General features: G+C 35.4%; 1 protein-coding gene across 1 annotated transcript in view; it reads left to right on the top strand.

Moving 5' to 3' along the window:
* Positions 1–11,553, top strand: part of SESTD1 (SEC14 and spectrin domain containing 1) — a 404,487-nt gene extending 392,934 nt beyond the window's left edge. The window contains exons 17-18 of the mRNA XM_053698514.1: positions 3,343–3,464; positions 9,323–11,553. Of these exons, the coding sequence (XP_053554489.1) occupies positions 3,343–3,464; positions 9,323–9,452 (252 nt within the window). The 3' untranslated portion in view covers positions 9,453–11,553. The remainder of the gene's footprint in view (positions 1–3,342; positions 3,465–9,322) is intronic.
* Positions 11,554–12,262: the final 709 nt, after the last annotated feature.

Here is a 12,262-nt window from a genome sequence, read left to right as displayed (position 1 = left end):
TAGGTTGTCCAGCAACTACGTTGCTTGGCCACCTAATAATCCTGACAATAACAATAGGTTGCCCTGCAACTTCGTTGCATGGCCACCTAATAAATATAGCTGCAAGCAGCAATAGAGGTGGCCAAGTGCATCGCCTTTGCAATGGCATACAAGCAGCTAAGTCACAATATAAAGCTATAAAGCAAGTTTTTACAGTTCTAACATAAGCAGTTGGAAAGAAAACACATTTTCTAAATGTTTGCGTTTTTCAAGATGGCTGCCACATGATATGACTAATACTTTCAACATGAACAGATGTAACTCTAGGTCCCAATATATGGTTATACAGCAAATTTCACATCTTTAACATAAGCGGTTGCAAATAAAACACATTATAGAAAATTTCGCATAAACCAATATGGCTGCCACAGCTTGGGACCAATTCCTTTAACATTAACAACTGTGACTCTAGGTCACAATATAAGGTTATACAGCAAGTTTCACAGTTCTAACATAAGCGGTTGCCGAGAAAATAGATTTTCGAAATTTTCACGTAAAACAAAATGGCTGCCAGATCATATGATATACAGCCTCCATATTATGCACAATAGTCCTCACCATAGCTGTCAATAAACATGGCAAAAATAAAGCATTTTTGTAAAACTTTTTTTGTTTTATTATTCATTTAAAAATATTGTTAAGCATTTTTGAACAATTCAAAATGGCTGCCAAACCACATGACGTATCAACTTCTCTGAAGGTTAGTCTTAGATAACTCTATAAACAAAATTTCAGTTCTGTCCCATAAGCGGTTTCGGAGAGGTGATCACAGTAACAGTGGTCACTTGGCCATTTTCAATATTTAGAACATTTTTAACAAAAATAAACTATTTTATTTGTCACAGCTATCTCAAATGCCATGAAATATAAATATATTTTATTCTGAATCTGCTGTGTCTGCTTAAAAAAAAACAATATATCATTTTTGTGGTTCAGTCATTGAAATTTTACTTAAAATAGTGTTTAAGTAGCATAAAAAGCTACAGCAGTGAAAGGGTTAACAAGCATCAAAGCCCCCAAAAAGCTCAAAATTGGCTTAGCTCAAGGGTGTGAAAAAAGCTTAGTATTGAAAGGGTTAAAAAACATCACAGCCAAAATATAGAACCAATTTTGAGAGGCATTTGTCATTGTTATGTGGCCCCTCCTTTGAAAGAGCCTTTAAAAAAACAGTTCACTTGCCCCATTGTAGTGCATAGTTTAGGGTGCAAGCATCCCTTTTATAGCCTAATGTACTGAGTATACAGGTGATTGTTATTACTATGGCAATCACTCTGGTGATCATCTGAAAATTAGATGTGTGTGTGAGCCCTCATTTGAAAGAGGGGATTTCCTTTTTTATATGAGGGGGTCTCATAACCATCTAAATCATAGGGGGAGATACTATGGGCTCAATAGTAGCCCCCTTCCCACACCACTAGAAATCATATTGTTTCTAGGGGGCAAGTGACTATTTTTAATGGTGATCATTTGCATTTAAAAGAGAAAATCTGCCCTTTCAAATGAGAGGTCACTTGTCTCTCTAGCCCAAACAGGGAGTCCCTCTCAGGTTAAAACAGCATTTTTAAATGCTGCTGCAAGAAGTCACAGTTTTTACCTTGAACACCTGCAGCTTACATGGGAATATAAGTATAGAAAGAGGGAGCGCCAGCTATAGGCTAAAGTATCAGATTAACAGAAAAATATTAAAATACATTTATTGCATACACATAAACTAGGGTACACTATGTACATATAACAATTCAATTGAAAACAATTGAAAAATAGTTAAAAACAATTGAGTAAGTGCCCCTCAGGAGAGAGGGGAATACCAAAACATATAAACACAAAAACATGTGTATTAAAAGTCCCAAATGATATAAAAAGTCTTAATAAGTGATGATATCCTTAACAAATGTTCTGTGTAACAGATCGGGTGCCCTTGTGAATCCAATTAATCCTTTGTGTATGATGGGGTATCCAAGAAATCAAAAATCCAAATAAAGATGGTTGTCAAAAATATGATAAAAATAAAAATTGGAGAGAAGTGAATCAAGTGAAAAAGTGAATACGAAATCCAATAGGATCCAAAAATTGCAGTACCTGCGAAAAATCTTGAGAAAGGCCCAGCTTTGGGGCCGAAACGCGTTGATATACATGTTATAAGAAGTCACTGCTCGAGTTTACATATAGGGTAAGCCTATTTTAAATTAAGTTTATATTCATATTAGCGTTATTGCACTATATGATTTTTGTTTTTCACAGGTACTGCAATTTTTGGATCCTATTGGATTTGTTATTCACTTTTTTCACTTGATTCACTTCTCTCCAATTTTTATTTTTATCATATATATTTTTGACAACCATCTTTATTTGGATTTTTTATTTCTTGGATACCCCATCAAACACAAAGGATTAATTGTATTCACAAGGGCACCTGATCTGTTACACAGGACATTTGTTAAGGATATCATCACTTATTAAGATTTTTTATATAATTTGGGACTTTTAATTCACATTTTTTTGTGTTTATATGTTTTGGTATTCCCCTCTCTCCTGAGGGGCACTTACTCTGTTGTTTTTAACTATTTTTTAATTGTTTTCAATCGAATTGTTATATGTACATAGGGTACCCTAGTTTATGTGAATGTAATAAATATATTTTAATGTTTTTCTGTTAATCTGATATTTTAGCCTATAGCTGGTGCTCCCTCTTTCTATATTTACATTCAATTTTTTGAGTTTTTAGGGGTCTCACTTTGGGAGCTTGTATCTGTTTGGATGTTAGCGCTGTGTATGCACTTTTAAACACTACAGCTTACATGGGAATGTTCGCCATTATTAGAAAGATCAGACTCTCCTCTTTCAAATGAGGCCACATAGTGTCTCTAACTACCTAATTTAGTAGGCAGCCGCACCCTCTTGTGATGTGCACATGTGGTGACATCACAAGGACTGCAGAAAGGAGACAGCTATAGGAAATTAGACTGCAGTCTCCTTTCCCCATTTGCAGTGCTGGGCCACCAGAATCTTGATTAGAAGGGAGACCCTTAAGATAAGGGCTCATCATGCACATATAAGAGGTTAAATGTCTCTCTTCATACCTTAATTCAGATTTCCTGACCCTGGTTAGTTTGAACCCATTTTCACTACAGGAACCATTTAATTATGCTTTTTTAAAGATTTAGAAGACACCCGATCCTTACATAATCAGTGCAGAAATTACTCTAGGTTTGGAAACTTAAACTCATCAAATGCTTTACATATTAATTTATTTTACTTACATTGTTCTTAGTGATGTATTTTATTTTACCTTTCTTTCTTTAGGTTTTACAAGAATGTCCGGAACTTTCGGAATCTGTCATAGATTTTGAACAGTTTGATGAAATTGAAGCTGTTGGGAAAACTTTGCTGGATAGACTAACAGTGCCTGTAATTTATCCCGATGGGTATGTTTGTTTTTTTAATTAATTTTGCTTTTGTTTGCCTTTGTTTTTTTTAAACAGAATGTGGTCTTGCATGCCTTATTGGCAGCATTCTGCTTCCTAATGGACAGACAGTTATAAAAAAACAACAATGTTTGATTAATTGCTGTAGCTCTGTAATTTATAGACTTGCCACATAGACAATTACTGTAGGAAGAGTGGTAAAGCTGAAATTGAGACAAAGAAAATAAATATTGTCCACTTTCCCAGACTATGATGTGAAGGGCAGTATCAACTGTCATACAGATTTATGCGGGCTGACAAAGATAGAAATACTTGCAACTGAAGATAAAAAAAATAACTAAACTCCCCAAAGGAGATCAAATATAGCCTCTATGTGGTATGACTAACCTGGAAATTGTGCAGGGGAAAAAACAACTTGACACACGCTGAATCCGAAAAAATAAACTAGTTGCATGCAAAAATATGTATCTACACACACAAATATGACAAGGTACTGTTACATAAAAAGTGATGCTCAGAATCACTCTTAAAAATTGGTGCACACCATTAGCAAATGAAAAATGGCAAACAAAATTAGCATAGAAAACTAGTTCAACATAGGTGCTAAAAATGATGCACAACTCTTGTGTACAAAGTAATTCATTCTATCAGAGAGACATGTCACTAGAAAATAACAAGTCTGGCCACCTTTAATTACAGATTCTATGCACATTCAACATGGAGTTAACATGCTAACAGTTTCCTTTGTAGGTATGTGTGCCATTGATTTAAAAGAATATATACTGTATATATACTGTATGTATATATATATATATATATATATATATATATATATATATATATATATATATATATACACAGAATAAGTACTGATATGTTTTGTATCTGCACTTCATTGGTCTCACAATAATTATGGTAAATTACCATTTTCAGTTTGTGTAACAGCTCTTTGGGCTGACCACCTTGACAAGCATTCATCAGAGCATTTACCTGATCACACTCCTATCAGAAAGAAAATTCGTATCTGGTTTGGTATTCTTATTGTGTGCATTGCATGAAATAAAAGATTTTGCCATGTCTTTTTCATCAAACCTCTCTGCAGTGTCTCTCTGTGTGATAGTCTGCCGTGAATTGTCTCGGTTCCTCCTTGTGATGTCATATGTGTTTGTATAGTTCCAGAACTACGCAAATGTGTGAACGTCACAAGGAGGGGATGAGCCTTGTGTTTTCTCATTGCTTCAGACCTGAGGAAGAGAGGAAATTAAAAAGTTTGTCTTTAACTATATAATGTTAGTCCAATAAAAAGGTATTACTTAATACTGCAATACTCTTGTTATTTTGAGATATATATGATCACTATTAAGCACTGCATTTTTCTTTTGAGGGATACATTGAATCTAGCTATTTATAACAACAAGTCTTGAAGAACCAGAAATCATCTTGAGTGTATACTTTACGTGGACTTTTTTATATATCAATTTATTGTTATACTTATCTGTGAGTGCTTGGATGAACCTCCTAGAAAAGTTGTCTTTGGTGATTTGTAATTCATTATACCAAATGGAAGTTTACTCAACAACTTTCTAGATGTTTGGCATTCCAGCATGAGACTCTCTCCTAAATTGTTGAAGTAACCATTATCCTAGTGGATGGTACAGTTCACTTTGAATTTAATTAGACCTTTAAAGTTAATCTCATCACAGACTGGAATGAGTGTATCATAAAGCAATCACTTTGTTGAAAACTGTTGGACATCAGCCAAATTCAGTTTCCTACATCAGATTTCAGAGGCATACTCAAAGTCTCTAGCTGACTATGAAAGCACTGCATATTTTACAGTGGATTTAGATGCATATTTTGGAAATCACCACAGCTTACCTTTCATAGATGAGCAGCTTTTTTAAAGGAAATGTAAAGCCTTAAAGGAACATTGCACTGTAAAATTTCCCTTAATTTGTTTTCAATGACTTGTTGCTGCAGAGTATAAAATGTATAACATTTCTTTAGGTTTGTTTTTGTATTGAAATAGCTGTGTTTGATATTTGAAACCACAACTCATTAAAATTGGTTGAGGTTGTAGGGAAGTCAAGAACTACTAAATACACTAGAATTTAATAATTGACAAATACACAATAAAAAGATAATGCAATAGCATATTTGATGGAAAATTTCACTGTATCACATGACAGCCATCAGCCAATCACAAAATACATTTACATATATACTGTGCATTTTTGAACAGTATGAGGTGGAGCCTTAGAAAGTATGAATATAAAAGAATGTGCACATTTTGTTATTGGAAAGTCTTTTTTGTGGTTTTGTGTTTTTAATTTCATTCTTTATCTGAATTGTGAACATTTAATTTTGACTTTAGTGGCCCCTTAATTTTAGAAACTTTCAGCGTGGGTAGGGATATCACAAGCAAAATAATGTATTTCATATGCCGAAATAAAGGTAATTTAGCTATTTGTAAACTTTTTTTTACTAGGGCATCTTTGGTTCCTACGTCTATTAAGACTGGCTCTCAGACTCCCCTTTATTCATCCACTACATCCAGACATACTGATTTAAAATCCACTTTCTTCATCCAGATCTTAAAGCCATGCTTGTGATAGTTAATTGGCTGACAGGGACCAATTAAAGACAATTGTAACTTATGATTTGGGGGTAAAGGGATATGTGAAAGATTATAAAGTAGGGGCCTCAAACTCAATTTACCCGGGGCAACTGGCCAAGTTATCTTCTCCTATGGGGGCCGCTTGAAAAAAAGGCATCATTTTTTAAATATAATTTTTATTTCTTCAAAAAGTATCTGAGCAATAAATTATATTAGTTATATAAACCAAATCATTTGAGGTGATTAAAGTAATTTAAAAAATTGCATTTTTGTGTATTTAACCCTGCTGAATACTAATGACAGTTTTTAATCCTGTTGAACACCAATGACATTTTATTTATTTTTAACCCTACTGAACACCAATTTTTAACCCTTATGAATACCAATGATTTTTTTTGCCCTGTTGAACACCAGTGACAATAGGCTTAAAGTAAAAAAAATGCCTGTATATTATTCAGTGTTTAATTTTCCTTTGAAATAAAAAAAATCATTGGCGTCAGAGGGGTTCACACTGATTCTAAATATGCATTGGTGTTAACTGGGAATTAAAACAAAAAATAATTTGTGCATGACGAGCTTCCAGCCTCCTAATGATTTAAGCGGCATTCTTCGCTGCTATTGACTGACTTGCGCAATGCTTTTTGGGTGTCATGTAGTTTTCTCCATTCTGAACAGATTGTAGGTATGATTAGGGCAGGTGCTGAGCCAAAAAAAAAAAATCAAACCGACAACTAGCAGGCTGCATTAAACTGATTAATGGGCTGCCATTTTTGGACTTCTCCCTGTTATCTATTTTGTGATATCTTCTCTACATAGATGCATTCGCATGGAAGTACCTGAATGTTGTTACTGTACATTATATTCTTAAAGGGCTACTAAACCCAAATTTTTTCTTTCATGATTCAGATAGAGCATGCAATTTTAAGCAACTTTCTAATTTACTCTTATTATCAAATTTTGATAATGTACTCAGATGGTCCTGTAAGTGCCTTATTTGTCAGGTTTTTTTGTTTGTTTTTCTGCCCAGACATAAGTCTTTTGTTAATGCATGGAATTTACTTTGGTCCTTCAATCTGTGGTGGCTTTTCTGTGTTGGATGGAATCATCCCATAGAAGAATAAGACAATACGTTTTTGGCTATTATTTCAGCTAGACAGGTAGCTAAGATGTAGGAGCTCACCATAATTAACTTTACATCAAGACAAAGTAGCTCTCTGTGCTATTATGTTCTTATTAATTGTTAAAACTAAGTAACAATCTGAGTAGGTAACTTAAATTAGGGTCCTTTTGTCGGAATTGTGCAAGGACTGATAAGTTCTCTTGGCATAAAACTTCCATGAAGAAGTCTTCCTTGAATTGGTTGATCTGGTTCTGTGACAGAGTTAATAGTTCTACCTCATCATCTCTTCATTATGCTGAAAAAGATGATCTGATTTGTTACAGTACTGGGTTTCAAACATTTAAGGAGATTTCAGTCACAGCACATTGGTACATTGTCACAGCACCATGCTAATTCAGATTCTTTGGAATTTTATTTCCCATCAGTTTTTGTTTTTTCCAATAATAATCTATTGTGTACCACAAAGTAGTCAAACACTCAAATAAGACTGATAACTCTATAGTAGGTAGGAGGGGGATGTTACTTCATTTTATGACTGACTACTTTATAAAACATACACCTGATGAAACACACACCTGATGCTGATGTATCCAGTTTTCACTCTGGAAAGCCTAGTAATTTTCCTGTTAAGAGTATATATTTCAAGTATATCGTGAAGAGCTACTGCAAAATTTGAGTGCTGGGTACTGCCAAATATTACTAATAAGTTGATATATACAGTGCATTCAGAAAGTATTCATACCCCTTCATTTTCTTTCACATTTGTTATGTTACAGCCTTATGCTAAAATTATTATAATTTTTTTTTTCATTTCAATATACACTCCATACCCTATAATGACAAAGCAAAAAACAGATTGATAACTTTGCAGATTTATTAAAAAGAAAAAACTGAAATATCACATTGACTTAAGTAATCAGACCCATTGCTATGACACTTGGAATTTAGCTTAGGTGCATCCCATGTCTCTGTATCATCAGTGTCATGTTTCAATACTTTGATTGGAGTTCACCTATGGCAATTTCAATTATTTAGGAATGATTTGAAAAGGCACACACTTGTCTAAAAATGCAAATCAGAGCAAAAACTAAGCCATGAGGTCAAAGGAACTTCCTGCAGAGCTCATGCAGACTGTGAGAAACAAGATTATCTAGTATGATGAAACAATATGATGTTTAGCCTCAATTCCAAGCATCATGTCTGGAGGAAACTTCACCACTCATCACCTGCACAATACCATCTCAAAGGATAGTAGCATCATGCGGTGGGGATGTTTTTCAGTGGTAGGCACTGGGAGGACTAGTCAGGGTCGAGTAACGCAGCAAAATACAGTGATCTCCTTAAACCTGGTCCACAGCACTAAAGACCTCAGATTGAGCTGAAAGTTCACCTTCCAACAGGACAATGACCCTAAGCACACAGCCAAGATAATACAAGAGTACCTTAGGGACAACTCTGTGAATGTCCTTGAGTGGCCCAGCCACAGCCCAGACTTGAGCCCAATCAAATTCATTCTGGAGGGACCTGAAAACGGATGTCCATCAACTGTCCCCATCCCACCTGACAGATGGTTTCTGTTTTACTGCACCTACCCCATAAGGGGATTCTGTGGTTAGACACAGTATGGAAGCAAAAACTGTGAGGTATTGTATATCTAATTTGTATATCGTACCCCAAGTTCTTTGGTGCATTGGTTACTATGTATACAGACTTATATGGGAAGGCAGTAATTGCCTAAATGTGCTGATTGGCTATACAATCATTTTTATGGTTATTACTTTAATGGAATGGAGAAATTTAATCTCACAGTTTTATCTCTACCATAACTTAACTGAATATTGCTTTTTGCCTGGAAATAAGCTTCACTAAGCAACAAAACTGTATATACACATATTAACACATAAATATATATGTATGTATATATATATATATATATATATATATATATATATATATATATATATATTTACAATTTGCTGCCATCGCTAAGCAACTTACCCTTAGAGTCCGGAAGTATAAATTCAGAAATGTAAATCTGTGCATGGGGACTAGTTAAAGCATACTTTTTATAGTTAAACTATAAATACTTATAAATAATAATAATTAACTATTATTTTCCAGGACAGAACAGTATTTTGGCAGCCCAAGTGATATGGCCTCCACAGCGGAACACATCCGAGATCGAATCAAGATGGTGTGCTTAAAAAAGCAACAGCTGCTAGAACCTGATGTATCCATAAGAGAGGGTTAATGGACTGAATTTACCCAACACTAAAGCTGCCATCTGTATTACAGCATGTCGTCGGCATAATACTATAAACAATAATCCATCAGATGCATTTCACTTTCATCCTAAAAAATATCATTGACACAATTGAAAGCATTTCTCCATGTAACACTACAAATCTATCAAGCCTTACTTATTTAATGTGCTGTAACCATAAATGCAAAGTATCTTAAATGAAAGTGTAATTATTGCACTGAACTCTACATTAACCCTTCTTTTGCCAAAGGGGTCTTCAACGCAAAGCTGGATAATGCGTTACATTTCCCCTAGCAGTGAAAAAGGGTTGGAAGCTTAATTTAAGTGATTATGAAATAGTTGACAATAGCTTTTAATGGTGCTACCAAAAGTGAAGATATTCTCTATAATAATAATAATATTTGGGCAAAGAATTTAAAAGCACTGTTATTGGCCAGATAATGTAGTATTTTTAGAATGTGGTAAATTACCTGTTGTTTTTAGGCAGTAGCGTTCTTCAACTTTTGTCTTAAAACATTTCATTTTTTGTGTCATTATGCAACCTGTCCATTACACCTTTGATAAATCATCGTCATCATGAAACAATGTTTTCTTACTGTTACGAAACAATGTATTTAAAGCTGTTTGTGCTGAATAAAAAACATCTTTGTAAGATTAGATATTTTGTATATTTAACCACAAGGAAAAACTGAAATGATTTAGATAGAGCATGTCATTTTAAACAACTTTCAAATTTACTTCTATTATCATTTTTGTTCTCTTGGTATCTTTTATTGAAAAGCAGGGACATAAGCTTAGTAGCCGGCCCATTTCTGGTGCAGGCAGCAATTTTGCAAGAATGTTATCCATTTGCAAGAGCACTAGATGGCAGCACTATTTCCTGCCATGTAGTGCTCCAGATGCCTACCTAGGTATCTCTTGAACAAAGAATACCATGGGAATGAAGCAAATTTGATAATAGAAGTAAATAGGAAATGTTTTTAAAATTGTATTCTCTGTCTGAATCACAAAAGAAAATGTTTGGGTTTCTTAACCCTTTAAATAGTGTGTTATCCCTGTTTAGTTAGGGAATATAATAATTGCTGTATTGGCTACAGAGGGCACATTGTTTTCAGTAGCTCCTTTAACAAGGATACTGCACTGTAAGTTTCTCACCTTTAAAGGGACAGTCAAATCTCAAGGTGTTTACTGTCCCTTATATGTGTTCCAAATGACAAATTTGTATCTGCTGGGATATATTAAATTGTTTACAATAGCTCATTTACTTTATTTTGTTTTAGTTGTTTTTGCCTGATGAAACCGCCCTCTATACTTGAAACATGCATACTGCAGTATTTTCTCTAGAAAAGCTATAAAATCAATCTTACAGTGGTGAATGGGAGAGATCTAAAGTCCAGTCTATTTTAAAGGATGTTGCTCTAATTGCTTGGAATACAATGAACTGTCATCAGCAAGGTGAATTGTGTATACAGTATCTTACAAAAGTGAGTACACCCCTCACATTTTTGTAAATATTTTATTATATCTTTTCATGTGACAACACTGAAGAAATGACACTTTGCTACAATATAAATTAGTGAGTGTACAGACTGTATAACTGTAAATTTGCTTTCCCCTCCAAATAACTCAGCACACAGCCATTAATGTCTAAACCGTTGGCAACAAAAGTGAGTACACCCCTAAGTGGAAATGTCCAAATTGGGCCCAATTAACCATTTTCCCTCCCGGTGTCATGTGACTCGTTAGTGTTACAAGGTCTCAGGGAGCAGGTGTGTTAAATTTGATGTTATCGCTCTCACACTCTCTCATACTGGTCACTGGAAGTTCAACATGGCACCTCATGGCAAAGAACTCTCTGAGAATTGTTGCTCTACATATAGATCTTTGTAATTGTAAGAAATGTATTTTTGACATGCAATATTCAAGTCCACCACTAGAGGGCGATATATGTGCAATTTTTTCACAATTGTTTGGCGCCAATATGTCTATTTAAATTCAATTTATGTCAGGCTTGAGAAAGGGCTTATTGTTAGCCCGAAACGTTGCTGTATTTGACCTGTGTTTAAAATAAAAGTCACTTTGCTCACTGCTGGAGGCTGCCTTCTTCTACTTGAATTGTTTGGGCTTGGTCAGCCCTCTCCGTGCACTAGTGAGTAGTGGGTGCTGTATCCATCTTTATTCATTTGAACTACATATAGATGGCCTAGGCTATAAGAAGATTGCCAAGACGCTGAAACTGAGCTGCAGCACGATGGGCAAGACCATACAGCGGTTTCACAGGACAAGTCCCACTCAGAACAGGCCTCGCCATGGTCGACCAAAGAAGTTGAGTGCACGTGCTCAGCGTCATATCCAGAGGTTGTCTTTGGGAAATAGACGTTTGAGTGCTGCCAGCATTGCTGCAGAGGTTAAAGGGGTGGGGGGGGGGTGTCAGCCTGTCAGTGCTCAGACCATATGCCGCACACTGCATCAAATTGGTCTGCATGACTGTTGTCCCAGAAGGAAGCCTCTTCTAAAGATGATGCACACGAAAGCCCGCAAACAGTTTGCTGAAGACAAGCAGACTACTAAGGACATGGATTACTGGAACCATGTCCTGTGGTCCGATGAGACCACAATAAACTTATTTGGTTCAGATGGTGTCAAGCATGTGTGGCGGCAACCAGGTGAGGAGTACAAAGACAAGTGTGTCTTGCCTACAGTCAAGCATGGTGGTGGGAGTGTCATGGTCTGGGCCTGCATGAGTGCTGCCGGCACTGGGGAGCTACAGTTTATTGAGGGAACCATGAATGCCAACA

Source organism: Bombina bombina, chromosome 1, assembly GCF_027579735.1.
Source record: "Bombina bombina isolate aBomBom1 chromosome 1, aBomBom1.pri, whole genome shotgun sequence".
NCBI lineage: Eukaryota > Metazoa > Chordata > Amphibia > Anura > Bombinatoridae > Bombina > Bombina bombina.
Note: the sequence above shows the minus strand (reverse complement) of the source record. Positions and strands in the feature narration are given on the sequence as shown.